Source organism: Molossus molossus, unplaced genomic scaffold (assembly GCF_014108415.1).
Source record: "Molossus molossus isolate mMolMol1 unplaced genomic scaffold, mMolMol1.p scaffold_m16_p_4, whole genome shotgun sequence".
Lineage (NCBI taxonomy): Eukaryota > Metazoa > Chordata > Mammalia > Chiroptera > Molossidae > Molossus > Molossus molossus.
Genome location: NW_023425377.1, coordinates 23,572,910 through 23,597,970, shown reverse-complemented (window position 1 = coordinate 23,597,970; position 25,061 = coordinate 23,572,910). Strand labels below are relative to the sequence as shown.

Genomic DNA, 25,061 nt, shown 5'->3' with positions numbered 1-25,061 from the left:
GCCAGGGCCAGGGACCGAACCACAACCGAGGTACATGCCCTTGACTGGAATTGAACCTGCAACACTCTAACCGCTGAGCCAAACCCGCCAGGGCCTGCCTCTGTATTTTAGTAAGATAATGATCATTAATATTGTAATGACTCACACACACAGTGAAGTTTGAGAAGCGCTGCCCTAGACCATCAACCTTTTATAGACAAACACAGCACCATTTTGTGTCAGGCTTTCTGAAGTTCTAGAAAGGAGCCCTTTCCCCATGCACATAGCCTTCATGGACACTGGGGGGCAATCTTACATTAATAAAGCAGAACACAAGTTAGGGGGGCAGAGAAATTACAGGAGGTTAGAGCATCATGTCAGTGCCGTGGCCACATTCAGCAGCCCAGGGAACAGGCCCACGGAGCGTCTGAGCAGATCAGGACAAGCAGCCAGCTCCCCTCCCCCGGCCAGAAACATGGGGCCAGCTGTGGACGGTGTCAGCAGCTGCGGCTAGCCACTAAACAGGGCCAGACGTGAAGCAGGGGGCTTAACATTCAAGGAGAACAAAGCACTGCTAAAGTTCATAGCAATTAACATGGCGGAATCACGCCAACTCTGTTAATGCCCCACGTGGAATTAAGTTTTAAATGCTTCATTCCACATCAGACTTTGAGCTGCTAAAATCCTTGACTGCACAGTGATAAACACCTGCTTTTATGTGTGTACCCACTACGAGCGGCTGCCAAGCCATTCAGAGCCCTGGAGCAAGGCTCTTTGAAATAAATAAAACCCAGAAGCCGTGAAGATGAGGGCCAGCCTCTCATTACCGCCCCAGGACCCATTTGCCTGTTCACTGGGCCTGGCCCAATTGGCACAGCAAGGGACACAGGCAGGAGAACGCCAGGCCTGCAGTCACCCCTGTGGCCAGTCCTCAAGGCAAATTAGGGCCAAGTGTGCGGATGACTCAGGTCACAAAAGTTAAGTGACATCTATGCCCGTGACCAAAAGCGCTTCCTTCTCGGGGGAACTATCCCGGTGTTTCCCAAATTTCAGTCATTCAAACATCGCCTTCACAATGTTCACAAGATCATTTCTTTACTCAGTGCTACTTCTATAACATGTTTCTTTCAATTAACTCATACCTGATGCTCCTATTTTAAGCAATATCATTGAAATGATGGGTTTGTAAGGACTGTTTATATTTTTTAAATACAAATCCATCACATCTTTAAATAAGATGGCCTGTGTGACATCTGAGTTGATCTCACATCTTCTCCAGCCGTCTGAACTCCACTCTTTGGGAAATATTCTCTTCGGTAGGAGTGGGAAAGGGAGAAGACGTGTATTCCCTCAATTTCTGCATGACGACGGGCCTTCGGGAAGCCCAAGGGAAAACTGGAGGAAGGTGCCGCAGAGAGAAGAAGACACAGCTACTCTGACAACCCAGCAGGGCCTGGCTAGCCCCGCCCCCTCAGGGAGCCAAGAGCATCATGGACACCGGCTGGTCCTGGGGCATCATGCCAGTGCCTTCCTCTGCTGCTCTGGGTGGCAAAGCCTTTGCCTTCGTGGGCACCTCCGTGAGCGTATAGCACTGTGGCTGTGCCTCACCATTTACCAGGCACAGGTTATAGGCTGAATTGTGGCCCCCTCCTTGCAAATTTATATATTGAAGCCCCCACCCCACCCCCATCCTCAGAATGTGGCTGTGTTTGGAAACAGGGCCTTTAAAGATATGATTAAGTTAAGATGAGGCTGCTAGGGTGGGCCTCAACCAATCTGACTGGTGTCCTGGACAAGCAGGAGCTTAGGGCACGGGGAGAGGCACCAGCCTAAGCTCACGGAGGTGCCCACGAGGCAACGGCTTTACCACCCAGAGCAGCAGAGGAAGGCACTGGCATGCCTACAGGGACGGGCACGGGGGGAAGACCACGTGAAGAGGCAGGAGAGGACAGCCCTCTGCAGGCCGAGGAGAGAGGCCTCGGAGGAAACCCACCCTGCTAACACCTGCTCCTCGACTTCCAGCCTCCAGAACCGTCAGGAAATAAATTCCCATTGCTTAAGCCACCCCGTCTGTGGTATTTTGTTATGACAACGCTAGCAAATTAATACACCACGTGAAATTAGACTTGCAAAATAGCAATGAGAGCACCTATTTCATAGGGTGGCGAGGACGGAATGGTGTGCTCAGGGACAGCACCTGGCTGCAGGGCAGGTGTGCCTGTGACCCCACAGCATCCCCCGCAAGCGTGGATCGGGTGGTCTACCCAGACCGTCAGTGCTCCCTCTGGGCTGCTGCTGGAACTACAGGGAGAGGGGCCTGCCTTTGTCGCCTGCACTCCGCTACAAAGGCATACAGGCCTGGACAGGTGAGGCCCCAGCCAGGCTGGAAGGGACTATGTGAAGGTGAAGACGCGACAGAGGAAGGTGGGAGACTGAGAGAAAGTAGCAACTGCTCTGTTTGCCTTCCTGCTGATCTGAGCTCGCCTTAGAGTCAACTTCACCCTCTCGACTTCCCTGACACCCTCAGAGCAAATAAAGTCCCGTTTTGTTTAAGCTGCTTTGAGTTGTGATTCTGTCACTTGCCACCAAAGGAGTCATGAAAAACACACTGGCGCCCTGGCCGGTTTGGCTCAGCGGTCAGAGCGTCGGCCTGCGGTCCGGAGAGACCTGGGTTCGGTTCCCGCTAAGGGCACATACCCTGGTTGCGACTCGTCCCCGGCCCTGGTTGGGGCAGCCACTCGATATGTCCCTTTCACATCGATGTTTCTCTCTCTCTTTCTCTTCCTCTCTCTCCCTCCCACTCTATCTGAACAAAAAATGGAAAAATGTCCTCAGGTGAGGATTAAAAAGAAGAAAGAAAGAAAAACACACCGGCTTCCAGAGTGGATTAACGCTGACAGGGGAGTCTCCCCGCATACCTCTGCTGTCCGCGTGCGGGGGAGTGATGACAGTTTGCACAGTGCAGGCAGCGCCCAGAGGGATCATGGGATGAGAAGTAAGACTCACCAGGGCAGCCAAGCAAACACATATGAAGAGATCAAAATCTGCCTCGGTCACTGAAAAGTGCTTCTCAGGCCTGGACCCAACAGTCTTTGTGTTCCCAAAGCCCTTTTGTGGATAAAGAATTGTCATACAAAAGAAGTGCGACTGTCTCTCTAGCCCACAGAGTCTAGCCCACCTGGATCAGGAGAAATTGTCCTAAGCAATGTGCCCTCCTGACAAAATAATAGCGCTAGCAGGTGTTTCTGCAGAGAAGGGGGAACCTGGCAGAATCAAAATGGACCCTGCAGGGGGCAGCCTGGGTGTGTGGCTGGGATTTCGGTAGCCCTTACTATTTCCATAAGCATCTGGTGTCTTCAGAGGAAACCCACCTTGATTACAGTAGTCACTCACACTTCCGGCAGGGGGTCGGGCCCTGCGCTAAGTACTTAGCATGTCTCATCTGATCCTCTGGACACTGCTTTTACCCTCATGTCACAGATGTGGAAATTGAGCCTCTAACCAGTGGTTCATTCAAGGTTTCACAGCTGTATGTGGTACAGGTGAACCTGAACTCAGGGCTGTCTCACCCCAAAGCCCGTGCACTTGGCCTCTGCACAAGAACTCCTCCCTACATAGGGATTTGGAGAGCACTGCGTCTGTGCCAGGAAGGCCCCAAGCACTCTACCTACGTACGTACGTATGTACGTGGGGGATTTAAGCCTCACCGCCACCGTATGAGGGAGATGCTATCGAGGGAGGCCCCGATTTTTATTTTATTTTATTTTTTTAAATTTTTTTTTTTTTTTATCCTCATCCGAGGATATTTTTCCATTTTTTGTACAGATAGAGTGGGAGGGAGAGAGAGGAAGGGGGAGAGAGAGAGAGAGAGAAACATCGACGTGAAGGGACACATCGAGTGGCTGCCACCCACACGACCAACCAGGGCCGGGGACAAACTGCAACCGAAGTACGTGCCCTTAGCGGGAACCGAACCCGGGTCTCTCCGGACCGCAGGCTGACGCTCTAACCGCTGAGCCAAACTGGCCAGGGCTATTTTTTTTAATTTTTTAAAAATCTTTATCCTCACCCGAGGACATTTTGACATTTATCTTCAGATAGAATGGGAGGGACAGAAGGGAGAAGAGAGAGAGAAACATCGATGTGAGAGAGACACACTGAGTGGCTGCCACCCACACAACCCCAACCAGGGTGGGGACAAACTGCAACCGAGGTACATGCCCTTAGTGGGAACCAAACCCGGGACTCTCTGGTCCCCAGGCTGATGCTCCAAACACTGAGCCAAACTGGCCAGGGCATAGCCCCGATTTTTAGATGAGGCGTCTGGGTTCAGAGAGGTTGGAGATCATGCTTTTAACTGGGTACCAACCTCAGATCTACCTCAATGCAAAGTCATGATCTTTGTGTCCCACATACTAAAGAGAGTGACACTTGTGGGGGCAGGAAAAGTATGGTTCTGGTGTCACCAAGTCTGGGGCTCTGGGCACCACTCCTGGTTCTGCCCCGAAGTTTCTTGTGTGATTTCAGGCAAGACTTTTTCCTCTTTGGGCCTCAGTTTCCTCATCTGACGAATGAAAGCAGCAGACTGGCTAATCTCTCAGGCTCCTCTTGGCTCTGAAGTTTCTCTAGTTTCGGGTTTAAGAAATTCACTTTGGACCTCTGCAGCCTGGTGTCAGCCTGATGCCTACCGCGGAAATGGGTGTGCGGCCCAGCCCTGCAGAGCGGAGCTGGTAAGGGCTGGGCATTAGCTCAGCCCTCGGGATGGAGGCACCAGCTGCACAGATATCCTGGGTCCACAATTTCCCTCAGGGTTCCACATGGGGAAGCTGTAGGCCAGGTTAAGCCCACAGGGGTGTTTTAGTCGGCTCTTGCAATGTTTTAAATCTATTGGTATTAGTTACCAGCATTTTTACGTCAAAAGAGATTTTACACTAAAATCTTGATTTATGGATTCTCCTAACAAGTCTGAACATCTGGCCACTTCAGGCCACTTCTGAACATCCCACTGGCCACACTGGTTACTGGCCTTTCCACTGGGACAAGAGTGTCCTGCTGTGCCACTGTCCCCACTGCGCCCCTGGCCAGCTCACACACACCTCCCCTGCCTGACCCTGGAGGCACTTCATTCTGTGAGCCTCATTTATGCAGCTCTGGAGGAAGGACCAAAAGGAGTGGGTGGGCTTTGTGCAGCATTTGGGCATAAAAACAGGAGCTCCTTTTCCTCCAGACACAACCAGTGCAGTGGGCTCTGTTGGCCACTGAAGCTAAGGCCTGCAGCCTGGGTGCAGGTAGGAGCCCCTGCCCTGACAGAAACTGCAGGTATGACAAAAGGAGGGGTTTTCATCCATCTGTGAAACTCCCTCTCCCGGCAGCAGCCACTCAGATCTCTATCTGCTTTCCAGGGCCCAGGGTGGACCAGCAGGCATGTGTCATTTCCCTGGATAGGGGCTATAATGGCAACATTGTGCTGAGTGGAACAAGAGAGGTTTTCATCCACCGACCAGCATTGAGCAGACATTCGAGTAAGGGGCTCTGGGGCTCACTCTGCACAAAGGAGCTCGGGAGAGGGGCCCCGAGCGGAGGAGAAGCCCGGTGGGCTGGACTGCAGTCTACAGCAGCTTACAAAGAAGGTGGAAAGCACAGGCAATGCTCACAGAACACCTCAGTGCAATGTAATTTCCCTCTGCAAATAAATAAACAAATAAATAATCCCAGAGGCTAAGTGAACCCCTCCATGACACACGCATTCACTGAAACCTCCTGAGCGCTTGAGCATTTATTCACTGACTCTCTCCACAGGACATGACCACTTACTAGGTGCAGGCACTGTGCTGAGGATCCAGAAGTAAGACACAGCACCCACCCCTGCAGTGCTTGCAATCTGAGCACCAGGGAGAGGCAAGAGGAGGAGGAAACTCTATACTGACGACCCAATGGAAGAACTGAGTCACACAGTGACAAGGGTCAGCTCAACAGTCCAGATTTAAACCCCCAACCTGTGGTTTTTCTTCCTCTTCCCAAGGTCTCCTGAGATCAGTGCTTGTCTACCCTGAGGAACGGTGGGTTGGAGTTCAGTGAAGAAGACACCCTAAATACCACAATAAGGAATTTGGACTCTACACTGAGGACAAGAGGGAGCCATTGCATATTTTAAGGGGGATCTGATTGGGATCATGGAATGGTCACTCTGGTGGCCAGGGTGGACGCAGACCCGGGGCATGGTGACAAGTTAGAAGGCTAGAGTATGTTTGCCTCACTGGGATAAAGAACCTTTAGCCTCCAAATGTTCCTTTCCCAGGGCTTCCCAGTTCCACCTGATAAGCTAAGAATGAGACTGGAGAGTATCGTTTGTTTTCACAAGACTGGGAGCGTGAGGGAGCTGAGAGCTTTCTTCCTGGAATTGTTCGCTGGGACCGAATTTGATATCTATTCTTCAGAGCTGAAGCTCCTCACACAGAATTCTTCCGACAGGCACCAGACAAACCTGGGAGCCTTGGTTCGGAGTGAGGAGGAAAGGGGAGATAGGAGACAGATCCTAAAACTCCTTTCTAGACAGTTGTACTCTAACAGGGAAATGGGAAGGGGAGGGGAAACCGGTGCTTCCCCCCGCACCCCACAGTCGGCCAAACCAAACGGCACTGCAGACATATCCTGCAGCTGTCTGCCTCGGCGCTCACCGTGTTCTCGGCCTGTAACGCTATCTCCTCAATGCAGGCTCACCCAAACGTCTGCCTCCCAGCACTGCCGCCGTGCTCAGTAAGAAAGTCTTGCTTTGTCTTGATGAATTCAAAAAGCACTTTATCTCCACTCTGGTGCTTTTCACATAATAATTTGTAATTAAATTATTTTGTACATATTTATTTCCTAGATTATAAATTCCTTGGAGATGATTCCTAAGTGTTAGTTCTCCCGATAGAAACTTACAAAGAGTGCAATAAATATTCCTAAGTGAACGATGAAAAGTGGGTATAGCTTTTAGGGTAACTATAGAACTTTGTTAAAAGAAAAGTACAGAAACACACACACACACACAATTATTCCTTGTCCAAAACCCGCAAGTAGCCTTCTCGTCCATCTTTCAGTTTTCCTGACAACAACCAAGCTGTAGTCAATTTAGTCAACAGTGCCACCCAGTGGACACTATGGGTAATTATCTAAACCAAAACCACTAATCTCAGGGCAAATCTTTTCCTTAATCCTTAGAACTGGGCATAGACCAAATTCTCCGGTTTTTACATCTTTCCCAGACCTCGGGTCCTTTCATCCATTCCATAGATTCTTCTACAGATACATATAAATCCTTCTTATCCCTTTTGACTTTTCTTTTCCAGTTCTCTGATAAACCTCCAAAGTTCCTGAAAATTTCTGAGAGTTAATCTACCCAAGCCTCCATCTGTTTTCACAATAGTTACGTTCTCAATTTTTTAAATTACTTCAAATGAAATATTATGTTTTTAAAAGTATTAACAGGCTAGCCTGGGAACTTAACTACAATTTATAGCCTTAATTCCAAGTGTTTCAAAGTTCAAACAGTGAACTTTGGGAACTTCATCCACTTGTATACTGTTGGTTGTCTGCTTTAGAATGTAACTGACCTTTTCCAATTGGAAACGTGGGCAGGAACAAAGAGGAACTTGGAAAATAATAATGGCTCACATTTTTATAGCCATTTATGGTTTACAACATGGGTTTGTATCATCATTTCATTTGCCCTGTGAACACTCTTGTGAGGTCAGTATGAGGTTTCCCCCAGCACCGATGAGCAAGTGAGCCTCATAAACTGAATATTATACATTTAGAAACTAGGAGAGCAAGAACTCACACACAAGTTTCAGGCTCAATTCCCATTGTTTGGGGCTTTTGTGTTTTCATTACACCACATTTCCTCTGAGTGCTCACAGGCACACGAAACAAACTACCCGTGCAATTTTGCAAAGCCAACGTTCATTTCAAACTGCCCGTTAAAAGCAATGGAGAAAAAAATCCCAGTCCAGGAAATTGCAGGATGCTCTTTCTCAGGCCCTTCCTTGTCTCGCTGCCTTTGCATGCGGTATTGTTTTTTATTATTATTACTTCACTCCTCTTTCACACCGTTACTGACACGAGCATGGCACCCGGTGCACTGTCTGGCGCGACAAGTTGCTCAGAAAAGACCTGTCGACTAAAGACGATAAACCCCAAGCCAGGAAATGGGTGGCAGCTGCAGGGAGGGAGGTTTGGTCCCGTCGCGCGGGGGGAGAAACACGCTCTAACAGTCTGGGCAATCTGACGGTGCATGGGCCGGGGATGCGATGGTGAGCCCCCCGTCCCTAACGGAGAGCAAGCAGAGCTGACACCGCTTTGGGCCGGGCGGGAGCGGGACGCGCGGCGCGGGAACGAGCGCGCGGCAACCGGAAAGGAGTCCTGCGGCCCCGCGGGAGGGGCGTGGAGGGCGTGCGGCCGGCAGGGCGTGGCACGGGCGTGTGCGGGGCCGGGGACGCCGGCCCCGGCCCAGGGGCGCGGCGCTCCGGGTCTATTCCGGGAGAGGCGTGGAGGGCGGGCGGGCGGGGGAGCCGCGAGCATCCTGTCTGGGGGAGGGGACGCGCGGAGGGCGCTCCCGCGGGGCCGACTCAGAACGCGGCGCGCCCGCCGGCGCCAGCCCCGCCGGAGCCACCGCAACCTGCGCCGCGCGCCCCGCGACCGGCGGGCGCCATGGACCGAGGCCGGGGTAAGAGGAGCCGAGCGGCCGCACTTGTTGCCGCGCGGGGCGGGGAGGGGAAGAGCCGGCGAAGGGGAGGCCAGAGGGGAGGGAGAGGGGATCGTGGGGCGGCGTTGGGGGTTGGAAGTCCTGGGGCTGTGTGTGCAGGTGCCTCTCTGCCCTGGGCAGCCGGGTGTCTGTTCGTCCCGGGGCTGAGTGGCCTCCAGTGCGTAAAACCAAAGTTCCGTACACTCAGATTCTTAACTTGGTAAAAGAATCCCCCACCAGATTCCTGAGTCCAGTGAGCTTTTCCACCCCAACCCCCTCAGGAAGGGTACAAGAAAGTTAACAGGTTGCAGTCCAGAAACACCCCGACTTGTTTAGACCCCACTGTGCGCTTGGGGAGAAGCCCCAGGGACGGAAGCCTGCAGCCTGAGGACACAGGGAGGAGAAAGAACAGGAGCCTGTGCGTGTCTGAGCCCCGGTCTCTTCCTGACAAGCTGTGTGACCTTAGCCCAGTCCCTTCTGCCCTCTGGGCCAGTGACAAGGTAGGACTAGATAGTCTCCCAGGCCACCTTCCCGCCTGAACTGTCAGGAGATGAGTGTATTGGATAGAAATTTCACAGTAGTGGTGGGGGTGTGCAGAAATTGGAACTGAGATGAGAGAAGAGAGCAGCGTTCATGGGGGGCTGGGCTTAAAAGGCCTAGACATCTCCAAGCATGTGTCTGTAAAGAAGTGGCCTGCTTGGACATGGGGACTGTGTCTCAGGCTGAGACACCAGGGTCCTAAACCCCCATCTCTGGGATCCAAAGAGATCACAGGTGTGAATACACTCGGTAAATTGGTGAGTGTGGTGCCAACAAAAGAAGCATTATTGTTCTTGTTATTGTTGTTGTTAATGGAAAATTCTCCCCCCTCCCTATAATAATCTTACACCCTTCCTCCATCTGCCTGTTTGCTGTGCTGAGGTCACCGGGGGGGAGGCAGTGACCAGGGGTGTGGAAGCAATTAGGAGGACACTGGGCAGGGATGGGTGTGAGAGCAAGGGTCAGAGTAACCTCCCCTGCACTCCTGTGACAGATAAAGCCAGAGTCCAGGGGGCTAGAGAGGACCCCTGGCTCCCAGTTCAAGATTTATAAAGCAGTTCTCACTCTTAACTGACTCCTAGATGAGTCTGCAGAGTACCCACACTCACCAGGGAGGAGAAAGAGACAGAGGCACCTCTAATGTCCCTCAGTCCTCTGTCCCCACTTCCCACGTCATACATCTAAAGTAAAGCACTGTTCCCCACCCCATTACCCCCCACAAATTGTCAAATCCCACCCTGTTTGGTCCCCAGTATAAAAATTCATAACTAGCCTACCCAGAATTGTGGAAAGCAGGCTATGTCCTCCTCAAACACACCAAAGGTGGCAATAATTCACTTCGTTTTAAATGCTCGATAAACAGTCGCTTCTTGGCCTTTTGGCTAAGATCAAGTATAAATATGTAGTAACTGATGCTTTACTTCAGAAGGTTGCCTCCGGAGCACTCTTCCCAAGAAGCAGGACTTCCAGGAATCTGTTAGGACTCAGAATATTCTGGGGCTCTGATCCTCTCCCCCACTGCAGGCTTGCCAAGGCTACTGTCCTTCTCCTTCCCAGTTCTCGCCGCAGTGTGCCATAACTAAGTTAGTGATCCATCTACCTGTTAGCATATCTCCCCTGCCCTGCTGTGCGCTCCGAAGGCGGGGAAGGCCTGTGTGGGCTCTCTGCTGACACTGCCTGGCGCACAGTAGGAGCTCACTAACACTGGTTCAGTTAGTTCATTCGTAATATGAAACATACTTCACAGTGCACCTCAGGTCCATTGCAATGCTGATGTTTTACAAAACAGAATGATTACTAAGTCCTCACATCAGAACAGTTCTTTGTGACTTGTAAAGGCTTTTGCAAAATGCCAGAAAAGTAGTCGGGGCACACAGGACCCAGTTATCTGTCTAGATCCTTAGTTGTAGTTGTCTGCCGTGATAAATTATTGCAAACACTTTATGAATTAAAGCCAAAACGTGACACTATTAATTAGAATTCACAATCTGTATGTGTTTTTAAGAAAAAACATGAGACTTGGAAAATCATTGCAGCAGACATTTCTTATACCTCTGTCCCGGCGGGGGCGGGGGGGGGGGCACGGTGTGCATACTCTTCCGTTGTCAAGAAAGGTTTCAGAAGTGCAGGTCTCGTTTCCACCCCATACCTACCATGTGGGTGTGGTCGGATACTATGGTGGAAACTACACTTCGGTATTAGTAACAATAACAACTGAAATCATCAAGCTCTCACTGTGCACCAGGCACATGCTCAGCTTTTTACATGGCTATTCTTGGAACAAGGAATGGGATGGGGGCTATGGTCAGGTCCTATCATTAATCCCCACGTCATAGGAAAGCAGGCTTAGCAGGTATATTCGACAGCTAGGATTGCCATAACAAAATACCATAGGCTGGATGGCTTAAACAGCAAACATTTATTTTCTCACCATTCAGGAGGCTGGAGTCTAAGACCAAGATGCCATCGGGGTTGGTTTCTGGGGAGACCTTTTTCCTGCGCTTGTAGACAGCCGCCTTCTCACTGTACCCTCACATGGCTTCTCTGCATACATGGAGAGAGAACGCTCCTATGTCTCTTCCTCTTCTAGAAAGGACACCAGTCTTAGGGGACTAGGGCCCCACCCTTAGGACCTCTTTTAACCTTAAATACCTCCCTAAAAGCCCTGTCTCCAGATACAGTCACATTGGGAGTTAAGGCTTCAATATATGAATTGGGTGGGGAGATACCACCCACTCCATAACAGCAGGGGCTAAGTCACTGACATGAACTTGCAAAGTCATGCGCCATGAGAGAAACAGAGCTGGGTCAGAACGAAAGTCCTGAGCTTAAGCTTGCCTCTGACCGCCTCCATGGTGGCCGCTAACCTGTGCAAGCCCCAGAGCAGGGCTTGGACAACAAATCCTGCTACAAGCCCTGGCACCTCCATCCTGCCCGGCTGTACTGTTCAGATCTTCAGCAGCCGTTACAGCATGAGTCAACTGACTGGAGAATGGAAACAAATCTGGGAAGTAGGACTTCTCTTCTAACAGTAACTGTGTCTTTCCATGAGCAAAGCAGGATTCATGTAGTAATAGACTTCAAAACCACTATATTATAATGAAATTCGTTCTAGCAGGATTTCCCAATTCATGAATATCATACAAAGAGAATCAGCCATTGGTAAAGGTAACCCCTTCACTATAGACACCACCTTCTACAGGACAAGTAATTAACTTATCCTTACATGAGGATAAAATATGGATACTGATAATACATGTTTCTTGGGTTGTATATTAAGTGCATGAAGAATACTTCAAACAATGCCTAGCACATGGAACCCATTCAAAAAAATGCTAGCTACTGTAATAATTACAATCTTTTAAAATAAGATTTAACATAATAAAATTGCTTTATAGAACTCTGCTTGCTCCCTCCACATGCTGGTCTGACTCTGCTGATACTTTTTGAGTCCCTACTTTGTCTTGAAGTAGTGAGTTGGTCAGCTTTTGTACAACTCAGAGACAGGGGCCTGCCATGACCTTCTCTGTGACCTGGTGCTTCTCTGTGGTGCTTGTCCCTTGGAAATCCAAATCCATTAACTGGACCACTATCCGACTGACATCTCTGAGTGTCCATTTTCTCATATTTGTTCTGTATATTCGTGCCTACTGACTGTGGTTGTGTCTTCACAATTTTTCTCTTGTGAACTTCCCAGTCTTCTCAAGCCATCTTCTCTTTAAAGTCTTTGGTCCAAATTTTCTCTGATTTTTTAATATGCCTTCTTAATGTCCAATTAAGACTCCTATGAAGTCATTAATTTCCCCAAGGTTCCTTTCCACTTCACAACTAGTTCTTTTTCAACCCATCGAACTCAACCCAAGATAGGAGTTTCTTTTGCTGCAATCTAGATTGTCTGGGAAATCATATTGTCTGCTGGGCAACTCAAGACGTAATTTGAAACTCTGCTTTTCATTAAATGAAAGTTTTATTATTCAGGAGATGATGGAAGAACCCATTCTAATCACGTCGTGCCCTCGGTTGGACCAGCTTTGAGATTACTGGGAAAGCCATGTCTTCCCTGCCCACAGCTTCCATTGACCAAGCAGCCTGTAGCCACTCCTTCGATGAGCCTGTCCCCATGGCTGTGAATTCCCATACCTCTTCCCTGACTCTAGGTTCATCCTCTCCACCACTCTGTCAGTTCCCTGTCCTGAAAGGAAGCCTCATCTGTGTTCATCTTTTCCATCCAAACATGTTCTGTGAGGTCACTTTCAAGAGCCTGGCGGCTCAGCGGAATTGAGTGGGTCAGAGAATGGACACACGGGGTTTGAGTTTGACTGCAACTTTCTAGATGTGTGATCTTGTATGAATCGGGTAAATTACTTAATTTCTCTGAACTCCAGTTTCATTTCATTTGGAGTGTCATGGGAAAAGCTAGCAGTTAGGAAATATTCAATAAATGATCAATGTTATATTTATCAGATACGATGACTTGGATTTTAGCCACACTCTGCAGTAGGAGTATGTAGTCATGTGGGGCTGTGGCATTTAAGCTCACTCTCTCCCTGTAGGCTTCTGCTGGTCCCTGGGCACCTCTTCCATTTCATTGTCTCCCTCAGCCTCCCTGGTGTTTTGGCTTGTCCATTTTAGCTAGGGTTTTTTTCTGCCTCTCCCTCAAATATCAGTTTCAAGCCCCGCTTCTCACGTGGGTGAGCACCCTGCCAAATAAGTTCCTCCCTCCCCACCCTCTGCCAAAAGCATATCATTATTCCATTCTGATCTTTGGTTTGGATAAACAATCCTGTTTTTGGATACCATCAGCTTCTCATACCCTTCTTACCCTTTAAAAAAAATTTGCAACTGAACAAAAAATTAATCCCATGTACACACATACTCCCGCCACCCCTGAACAGTTTCCTCCTTCCTTTCCTGACCAAATTGCTCGAATAAATGGTCGGCACTCACAGCTTCCTGTTCCTTCCCACACACTCTTTCATTCCCTTCGGTCTCACTTCCAATCACTCTCAGGGGTTACAAATGGTTTCCATTTTGTCTAACCTTCACCTACACCAAGTCTCACCTCCTAGACTTCTCTGTAGCTCTGTTGACCCTCTACTTTTTTCTAAATGTATCCTCCAACTTTGCAGAGATAGGAGAAGCACGGATTTGGGAATCAAATAAGTCTAGGTTAAATAACCACTGCTCCATCCCTCCAGGAATGCCTCTCTCATCCCCCAGTCCAACTGCTATACATGCACATAGCCTAAGGCAAGTGACCCAGCTAAATCTTGTTCCTCCGTCTGTAAGGCAGCAAGAATGACACCCAGCCCTGAGGGACTGAAATGCATCACATTTGCCCAGCACCAGGTGCCTGGCCCATGGTGGGTGCTTACTAACTGTTATGTCCCACATGATCCTGTGGCTCACTTGCTTTTTCTTCTTTGTTGGCTCTTGTCCCTCTCTTTCCTTTTTTCTCCCCAGTGCCTTGGCCCACTCTCTAGCTCACTCCTGTGGAGAACCAGCCCCTCGGGAGGGGACTCTCCATATGCAGCTCCAGCCATGAGGTTCTCCCGCTTCACCTACTGCCTGCAGTACATTTCCATGCGGAGGTCCACTCCATCTCCCAGTGACCCAGTTCTGAACTCATTTTATTCACCACCTAATCAGATGACCCTTCCTGTTTCTCTTGCTCTGCTAACAGCACAGCCACGTGAGGCGCTACTGAAGGAAACGGGGCTGTTTGTGAGCGAGACTAAATGTGAAGGGGGACATGGGGTCAGTCCTGTAAAAGAGGTCATAGACTCTCCAGAAAGCTACTCAAGAGGTTAAACAGAGGCTTAGTTTGGGCTTAATCTAGGAGAAGCATACAAATGAAAAGAGGTATTCAATAGTAGAACTGGACTTGCCCAGGGACATCATGAAGCAGAGTTTGAATGGCCACAAATCAGAGAAGACACAGGATGGCTCCTATGGGGACCACAGTAATACCTAGGTCAAGAACAGCTGTCACTTAATATTCACGATGTTTCCATAGACGTGGCCCTTTTGCAAATTACAGAGAACAGGATTTCTAGGAATATATACTTCAACCTAAAGCATTCATCGTTTATTTAATTATACATTATTTTAATGGATTTATGAGTATCTCTGCGTTGGATGGAATTTGGGAAGAGGGCCTGATGGAATTAAAGACAGTTATTTAAAACTACAGATCTGATCATGCTCACACCCTCCACGAGTTTCCCAACGTTCTTAAGAAATAGACACTGATTCTTGTGGGGCCCCCCAAGGTCCTGCCCTGTCTGTCACCAACTAACTTTGGGCCCCTGTCCATCTCTTACTGTGGGCTCTCCTCACGCTTTGTAGCTTCGCCTGGCTAACTCCTACTTATCCTTAGCAACCAGCTCCAACATTACTTCCTCAAGGCAATCTTTCCCAGTCTCCCAAGCTACATCTCCCTTTTAAGGTACTCCTAGCACCCTGTATTTCTCATTGGTTGCCACCTTCACAATTACAATTAATCGTGGGTTGAATTAGCTGTTAACGTGAGGTCTGTGAGGGCAGGGCCCTTCTCACCTGTCCACAGCTCTTTCCTCAGCATCCAGTGTAATGCTTGGCGCACAGTAGGTGCTCAAAAAATGTCTGTTGAGGTGACGAATAAGTAAAAGAAAAAAAAATTCACAGAATGGAAATTGGATATGGCCACTCTAAGCTTCAGGATTCTCCATTTCAATGATTTTCATCCTAGGGACAGGAACGTAAACTTCATCCTTATTCATCGTTTCCTTTGGCTTCTTCCTTTATACAATAAGACTCCAAATCCTAGGGACTTTTACCAAAAAATGTATCTTGGATGGCTTCTCTCCTATATCCGGTCATCTCCTACAGGAGCTTCCTCTTTCTACTCTCGCCTTCTCCAGCCTGCCTTAAGGACCACTCCTAATTTGTCTACGGCAGTGGTTCTTAAATCCAGCTAGGTTCAGAATCATCTCCTGTGGAGCCTACGATGAGTCTGATGTACTCATTGTTCTAATGCACTGCTTTTATCACGACCCTTGACCCTGCTCAGACACCTTCCTGGATTCCCTGATTCTCACTCTAGCACCGCCTTTCACACTTTCTACCAAGTGGGACTCTGGGGCCTGGGTCTGCTACCCAAAATAGCCTTCTGAAATGTTTCATTGTGTCTTTAAAAAGCCAAGCAACTTTTCTCTTATAGTTCATAATATATATGAACACACTCCTGCCCCAAAATCTTTGTGCAGTGGTCCAGAGATGCACTGTGTTTATCTGGAGGCTTCTGCCCTACCCCACCCTGCTCTCTGCCATAGACTCTGCCACAGGCTATATGAACTCTAGCTTGAGAAGACAAACCCCAATCAATGTTCCAGCACACAGCGCCAGAAATGGAGCTGGACATGGAAGTAGAAATCCTACATCCTAGCCCTGGCTCAGCCATGTGCTTCTGCAATATGAGAACATACATTTTCTTAAAGCTTTTAACTTTTAGAAGCATCTTCACATTCGCCAGTTCTGCCCATTTTGGCGTAGTGTCAGGCATGTTGAGCGTCGTGGCGTGCTTTGTTCAGAACCTGGCAACCTCTGGTGATCACACATGCTCTCACTCAGCAGTTCACTGAGGGGTTGCGATGGGCAAGAAGGAACCTGGGCAGTGGGAAGAACATTCAGCAGATAATTGACCACTAAAACCATCTCTCTGGGGACCTTTCCAGCCTGCGCTTCTCTTCTGTGGCTTCTCTCAACTCTGGCAAAAGTCATATGAAGTGGACAGCTGAGTGAAGTGGACATTCTTCCCATCCCCCTTCGACCTCCTCTCTGCCTTCAGGTTACCTCCACCCTCTTTGAGAAGATTTCACTGCACGAACTGAAATGCCTCCTTTATGTATATATGAGTCCTACGGTCTGAAGCTGTCTTTCCATCTCATTTCCAGTGTCTAACACATAGCAGATGTTTAATAATAACAACCAATGAGTGCTCACCGTGACTCGAGCAGTTTACATGTGTACGTTGAGCCATTTAATCCTCTCAACAAGCATGAAGTTGAGGCAGTTTAGCCTTTATGTCCATAAAATATGCCATTAATTTTATTGGGGGAGAAATTCCATCCAAAAAATGCTGCCTACAGCTATGAGATCAGAGTGTCTGTACAGTGTGTAGCTTCCATTTTCTAAACTCACAGGTAGGGCGTGCATATGAATTATAAACATATAAACACAGTTTTGTATTAAAAGTTTTATAGTTTGGGGCAAAATCTGGTTCTGTAGGAGGCTAATAAGTACAGCCCCTGTGGAGAAATGTCTGTGGCTCGTGTCAGTGTGTGAATACATAGACTTTGAAGTTTTTGATATTTGTGATATTTTCCTTCCTTCTATCCCCCCAAAGGAATTCAATGGGAATTTTAATGTGACTTTGTCCCCTGTCGCATTTTAAAGTTATTTCCTATTATTTCTTTTCATTACATAATTACAAATTTTTATATATAGTTATAAATTTAATTATATATATTTACATTTCCCCATTTTACAGATAAAGAAACTAAGGGCTAGAGAGGTTTATTTACCCACCCTGCCAACCTCCAAACCTAACTTCTTTCCTATTGCTCTCCACTGCTTCTCCATGAATGTTGGAGTCATTCCTCCTTAGATAAGCCACAGGACTTACCAGGTTAACATTTCAAGGTGGGGGCAGGGAGGCCGCCAAGAAATGGGAGGGAAAAGGGATCTGAACAGTGGGGCCAGGCAGCTGCCAGTGAGTTCGATTTCTCACCCGTCACGTTACTGCCGTGGCCCTAGGAGTTCTGGTGGTTAGAATTCAAGAAGCTCTACCCTCCTAGAATTAACAAAGAGGCTGTCCCAAGTGGGCTCAGGCAGGGTTTGTCCTCCATCTAAAATTCTGCTTGGGAATCCCAACCACACCCGGGTCGAGGTGGAGGTGCAGAGCCAGCCAGGCAAGATTCTTTTCCCTGACACAGCTGTCAGGCTGCAGGGGGGCAGAATGTGGCAACACATTGCATTCATTCCAGCTCTGACAGCATGTCCCGCAAGAGGCGCTCAGGCTTTTTATAGCCCTCTAAGGACCTGGGAAAACTGATCTCCTGAGAGGGAGAAGTGTGTCTTTTCCAGGCACCATTCCCTCAACTGTGTAGTCCTAGGGTAGGAGTCCTGGTGAAGCGTGCAGTGCAGGGGGGTGAACTTGCCCTCACTGCCCGGAAAATGGGGACCCCAACCAAACCTAGTTCCTTGAATTCCCCCTTCAGTTTCTTCACCTGTCAGGTCAAAGTATTATAGTTCAGAGATCTGCACACCTCAGCCTATGGACCAAATTTAGCCTGCCACCTCTTTTAGCCTTTTTGTAAATAAAGTTTTATTGGAACACGCCATGCCCATTCATTACGCGTTGTCTATGGCTGCTTTCTCACTACGAGGGCAGAGGTGAGTAGCTGCAACAGTGGTCATGTTATGGCCTGCGAACCTTAAAATGTGTGCTATCAAGTCCTTTAAAGAACAAGTTTGCCAATCCCTGGATTAGAATGCAGAGTTGGGAGTGTCTGCATGGAGCACCGCGGTAAGTAGGATTCTGAGGGTGTGTCCAGACTGAGGAATGAAGCACTGTCCTTAGACCATACAAGAGTAGTGTTGGAAAAATGCCATTTGCCAGTGTTTTTCAAACTACTTTTAGCCCCAGAATCCCTTTGCAAACAAAATGTTAAGCAACAGAGCCGCTTTGGGTGAAGTAGAGACGAGAACACTGAGTACAGCCCACTCCATCCCTCCTGCTCCCAAGGCAGCCCCTGAGGGAGCGTCACAGACCCCATAGCCGCATCAGAACAGCATTTGAAAACCACCTATCAAATCCTAGGCCCCTCATTTTACAACTGGGGAAACTGAGGCTCAGTGGGCGGCATCCTGCCTAAGGTCAATTGACCAACTCCCAGTTGGCTTTCGACAGAACCACTAATGTATCATAAGATAATGTATCAGTAGAGCACAGACATAGCTCTGCGGGGAGAAACACCTGTCCACTGATCTGGGGGCCTCAGAGCTGCCACTAGTGCACGCGTGGCCAGGACATGCCCTCACTGACCCAGCAGCCCACGGGGAGTCAGGACTGGGATTTGGCCAGGATGCATTGCCGATACCTGCCCATGCTTCACAGTGCTTTGGTCAAGGTTTGGGAGCCTTTTATCTGAGACCAACAGAGCCAAGAGAAGAAAATAAAAATTGAATTGGACCGTATTTTTAAAATTTCAATGATACCAAGACATTTTTTTTAAATGTTTTTATTGGTTTTTTTTTAGAGCGAGAGGAAGGGAAAGGGAGATAGAAACGTTGATGTGAGAAAGAAGCGTCGATCTTTTTTTTTAATCAGAATATGCCTGGCGCGCCCCCTCTGGAGCACGCTGGGGCCTTTCCCTTCCTCGCTTCCTCCCCCCAGGCACATACCTTTGCTTTCCTCTCTTCTAAGCTTCTTTTGCTTCTGTAACTTGTTTCCAAAGTCTATGCAGCCCATCGACTCACTTCTACCACCTCTATAACTTTCTAAATAAATGTTCTCTTATAATTTGAAAACAAATCAGACCATAGCTTTAACTGATATATTAATTTGTTCTTTTTTCTGTGTGTTTTTTCCAAAAAGCTGTTTTTAATAGCTACACCATCTTAAAATCAGTGGCATCTAAGAATGGAGAAATTATGATAATTTATACTAAAGCTTTCTTTTGAAGATGGAATCAGATTTATTCATTTGTAGAATAAATATTTATTCTTCCTGCCCATTCTCGTTGAAGGGTTTGCTGAGAGCAGATCCAGCTGATGTGAAACCAAGGGCCTCTTTTTAGTTCCACTTGAACCAGGAAGAAAACTGATCTAGGAGTGTGCTGGGAAGCCAGAGAGATGGAGCGGTGGTGTTTCCTCACCGCTAGCCAGCAACTAGGTGCAACTGTGAGGGGTTACAGAGGAGAAACTCAGGGCCCTTGTACCCTAGAATCTCCTAGTGAGGCGGAGAAAGGAAGACGTGGACCAGTGCCTGTGACATGAGGTCATACCTGGTCTTTGTCCATCAAAGAGAATACATAAAAGACCAGAGGGCTTAAGGGGCACTTTATAGCCAGGAACCTCAGAAGCTGACATTCCAGGTGGAGGAAGTGGCAGAATGCAAGGAAGGCACATAAGGGTGCTGCGGGTGCGAACCAGGTCAGCGTGCAGACTGGAGAAGCAGGTAGAGGTTAAATGGAACCTCTGAAGTCCTTCCCAAGAGAGGGGCCTTCTCCTCCAGGTCCCTAACCGGGCGTGCCCCAGTCCCCGGATTGCGGTGTTGCTCGATTTGTAACTAATAATAGAGGCAGCATAATGTAGGAGCTGAGTGCACTGGCTGTGGTGTCAGATTGCCGGGGTTTGAATCACAGTTCTACTCCTTCCCCCAAGTCTGAGTTTCTCCGGCTAATACTGGAGATAGCAATCTCCTGCCTGCCCACGGGGGATAGCTGAATTCCTGCAAGGGAAGCACTCAGCACTGGGAAGCATTCAATTAAAAAAAAAAGCTAATGCTTAAAATGCAGGTTTGTAAATGATCGCCTTTCTTTTAATGAATTAGAATGGAATCCACGTTCTCTCTGTAACACTTTCCCGGGCTTCTCCCCTCCCTGCCCATGCAAAGGATGGAATTACAAAGGAACTGGGGATGAGCCACAGGGAGTCATGCAGCCTGTGGAGCTCTTTCATCACCTCGGTCACAAAGGAAACTGGTGTCTTGCCCTGGGGAGGTCTCGATGAGGTGTGAGCAGGAGGGGGTAATGCTAAGGACTGCCATTGGGGGAAATTATCAAAGCCAAGAGTGAGCTCACTTCAGAGTAGAAAGGGAGCGACTGGAAAGAGGTGGCCAGTTAGGAGCTGTAGCAAATACTGCAGGTGAGCAGCAGATTGTACAAGATTAACTCACCTTCATGTTTCAGTTAAGAACAAGGAGAGAAAAAACTTCACATTCTGTCCGTTTTCAGTAGCGTTAATTGTGTAGAATTGTTGGTCTAATGGAAGAGCAGAGGAGACAGTTGTCTGGGGTTCTCAAGACTCAAGACCTTCATTCCCAGGAACTTCGACCATCATTTTCGTGATCCCCACCTCTAATCTGGAGGCAGGGTTTGCCGCAGGATGGCTGGGCTCCCGAGGACCCGGATTCCTGGGTGCCGGGCCCGGAACCAAATCCAGGGCTAGCACTGGGAGGCTTTGGCAGGTGAGGGGAAGGGAGGAAGGGAGGGAGGGACCTCTTATCTGGGCAGCAGTCAGCGTGGTCATTCTGAGCCTGACTTTTAGCCTCCCACCTGGACCATTCAGGCTAACCCCTGGGTGATGCTTGAATCCCCTGTGACCGCCAACAACATCAATAGTAAAAACCAGACTTTACAGAGGGACTCCTGTGTGCTTGGCACAGTGCTTCACACTGTACACAGTATCTCCCCTTCTGCTCACCACCCCTCTGAGGTGAGTGCTCCCGTTATCCTAGTTCTCATGTTCACCAGTGAGAAAAATGAGGTGGCGTCACTTGCCTGGGGTCACTGGGCTAGGGAGGGCAAGTTCCAGTTTTGATTCTGGGTGTTTTTTGCCCCAGTCACCCAGTGTCTCAACTCTCCACTGTACTGATTAAACTCTTTGAAGGGACATCTGTCTCTTCTCATTCAGATTTCTGCCCTCCAGAGCCCCCAGTGGCCCATGCTACCCCTCCCTCCTCCCAGCCACCCACAGGGGCCCTTCTGCTCTTGGAGACAGTTGTCATCGGCAGGATTTACAGCCCCCTCCCTAGCCTGGGGTCCTTCCTCTGAATTCTGCGTTGTCAGTTAATCCCTCCGCAGTCACCTGTTCTGTACCATTACTGTGCGGGGCGCTGGGCAGTCCTGGCAGATACTAAATTAGGCACCATCTCTGCCCTCATGGGTTCACAGCTTAATGGAGAAGAACATTGAACAAGTCATCTGCTCTGAAGGGTGTAACAGGATGGCCTCACCTGTCCAGGAAAGCAGGATGGGCTACCTGGAGGAAGTGGTATCTAAACCAACTCTCAAAGGACAAGTAGTGAGTAGGAGAAATTGTAAGTAGCAAAAATTCCCCTAGCCGGTTTGGCTCAGCAGTTAGAGCATCGGTCTTCAGACCAAAGGGTCACGGGTTCGATTCCTAGTCAAGGGCATGTACCTGGGTTGCAGGTTTGATCCCTGGCCCTGGATGGGGTCGTGCAGGAGGTAGTAAATCGATCTATCTCTCACATTGATGTCTCTCTCTCTCTCTCTCTCTCTCTCTCTCTCTCTCTCTCTCAATCTCTATCTCTCTCTTTCTCTCTCTCTCTTTCCCTCCCTCCCTCCCTCCCTTCCACTTTATCTAAAAATCAGTGAAAAAAATATCCTTGGATGAGGGTTAACAAAAATAGTCAACTTGGTATGTATCAGAAACTGTTCTAAGCACTCTATATAATACCTTACTAGATCGACATGATAACCCTATAAAGTGTAGGTATTATTATCCCCTTTTGCTGAGGAGGATACAGAGAAGTTAAGTACCTTGCCAAGGTCACACAGCTAGTAGTGAGTAGCAGTGGAAAGCCATGTAGAAAAAAATACCATGAACAAAAAGCACTGGGGTCTCAGATATTGAAAATAGGTAAGAAATAATAAAACATCATAATTTTTAAAAAGACCCATTGAACATAAGGAAGAAACATACTATGTTCCTACTAGCGCAGCCTGAAGCATCTATGGATGATTATCTGGTTCTTTTATCTCACGGAGGTTTCTGTGGGCTGATCATCAACCTAGCCTTGGCCCTTCGGAAGAGGGACTCTGCTTACTCTCATGTCCTGACTCCTACCCAGGCTCTGCTGTTTGGGGAGAGGGGGGCGGATGGCACATATGCCATCAGTCAGTTTACCAGCTCACAAAACTTCAGGGTGGTGCTCTCACTTTTCACAGACACCGTCAGATTTGAGTCTCACAACAGGCCCGAGAGGAAGGCAGGGCAGTTATCAGCACCCACGTTAATGCTGAGGAAACAGCCCAAGGCCACACAACCAGTATGTGTGGAGCTGCGACTTGGGCCTGGGCTTTTGACCCCAGCTCCGCTGTTTTCTCCTCCACACCGAAACCAGGTGTACAGTGAGAGGCCAGAAGGGTTCCACACCAGCCCCTGTGACCTCCAGAAGGTTCCTCGGGCCCCCTAGGCCTACAGTTTCTTGTCAGCAAAGCCGGGGTAAGAAGAGCTCCTGCCACATCCGGTTGCCGCGAAGGTCAAATGAAGTAGTTGGCACAGAATATTATGCAGGGAGAATGTTCCCACAGAGGACTATCACACAAAACGGTGAATAAACACAATGACAGGCAACAATGGGACAAATCTTAGCATAACAGTAAAGAAAAAAGTCACGAAAGATTACCTATAGCACTGTACCCTTTCAGTAAAGTTAAAAACAACTCAAAATGTTTCAGTGTTAATGGTTGCAATGACATTATGTACAAGGGAAGGCAGGAGCGTGAAGAAGACCGCATGTAAGATGGCAGTTAGGTTGGGGGGCAGGGCAGACGCACGGGATCACAGTGGGGTGTAAGACACCCTCCCAATCCTGGCTTTTGCTTTGAATGGTAGATTTGTGGGTGCTCACCACATTAGCAAAAATAACTGACTGCATAACTGAATAACTGTATGAAAGGGAAATACGCATGGACCGATGATGGCAATGTCTCATGAAGCAAGAATTAGGATTAACCCAATTTTTGTCTACCTGCAGTCCTATTTATAAAAATAAATAAAGATGTCAGGCACAGTGCCCAGCTTATAGGAAGTGTTCAGTAAATGTTCTCTGTCATTCTTGGATATCTTTACTATTATTCTAGCCAGCTGTTCTTGATGTCTTCCCAGGCCACTGGTGAATCGATTCCTCAAACACACTCACGAGCAGAAAGCCCAGCCTGATCTAGGCCCCAGGCCAGGTGCCCATCCTAGGAATGGACACCAGTGGGGAACGGTCCTGAGGTGCTCACTGCTGGTCCCAGAAAGCTGGGGGTGGGGAATCCCTGTTAGAAGAAGAAGGCCAGGAGGTACTATAATGCAGCGATAAGCAGCATAGGCTCTAGACTTAGGTCTGTGATTGATCTGGATTCTGTTATCTACGTGCCTTTAGACAGATGACTGCCACTCTGAGCCTCACTTGGTTCATGTGTAAAACAGGGTAAAAGCAGTCTCTGCCTCACCTAGTCATTATCAGGATTAAATGAGGTAATCAACACAAAATGCTTAGCAGGACATCTGGAACATCACTTAAGAGCTCAGAAGTACTACCTGCTTTATCACTGGGTATCCCAGGCCACCCCGACTGCTTCTGTGTCCGAGCCTTGGGTGACAGAGCCGGCGCAGACTGCTGAGAATGGAAACAGCTGCCATCTTGTGTGGGGGTGAATGTGTGTGTCAGTTTTCCACTTCCTCCTGGAACCATTTCCTTTGTGAGCTAAACAGGGAGGAATCCTCAGACAAAGGAACAATTCTGGGAGAGCCCAGTCCAACAGCCTGAAGTTATTTCCTTAGAAGTTGGTGGCTTGCCCCACCCCCTCCTGTCTGGAAACGGCTTGTTGAGAGGGAACTAGGGTTCCCTGGTGCCCAGGGCTGGGAAACAAGGTGCCCAGAACGAGGGCTCTGCTGGTGGATGACAGGACATACGCAGAGCTGCAAAGGCCATTAAGATGTAGGGCTTTCACTGACCCTGTCACCCTGGCCTATCTCCTGGGAAGAGAGACACCCAGAAACAACCCACCACCTGCTTCCCCACTGACCTGTGACCTCCCTGACCTCTGGCCTCCCTGTCTTCCTAAAATATCACTAGATCAGAGAACTGTACTACTCTACTATCCCTAATAATCATCTCCGCGGTCTACAAACCCTCTCCCAGCCATTCCCCATTGCCCCCTGGCACAACCCCTCATCCCAGGAGAGAAAAATGACACCCAGAGGAGTTAACTGGCTTACTCCAAATTCTACACCAGTAAGTGGGAGATATTAGAACCCAAACTAGATCCTCTTATGCCAAACCCCAAATCTTCAGACTTTTCTTTGCCACCTCCCTTCCTCGGGATTTTGTGTTTTTGTCTCATGGAGTCAAACGTATACTATTCTCTTCAGCATAAAGGATATTCGGTTTCCTGCCAGCGCTTTAATTAACACACACAAAAGTCTTCCAAGGTGACCTCGCTCCCCCTTGCCCTCCCCCATGCCAACGCTATATTTAACTCCTGGAAAGCAGTCGGCACTAGAGCATTGGCTTTGCAGCTGGAATTTCATTGCTCCT

The 25,061-nt window shown here is 48.6% G+C and overlaps 1 protein-coding gene across 1 annotated transcript in view; it reads left to right on the top strand.

Annotated features, from left to right (window-relative positions):
• Window positions 1–8,637: 8,637 nt before the first annotated feature.
• Window positions 8,638–25,061, top strand: part of AFAP1L1 (actin filament associated protein 1 like 1) — a 62,861-nt gene continuing 46,437 nt past the window's right edge. The window contains exon 1 of the mRNA XM_036240313.1: window positions 8,638–8,686. Coding sequence (XP_036096206.1) covers window positions 8,671–8,686 — 16 coding nt within the window. The 5' untranslated portion in view covers window positions 8,638–8,670. The remainder of the gene's footprint in view (window positions 8,687–25,061) is intronic.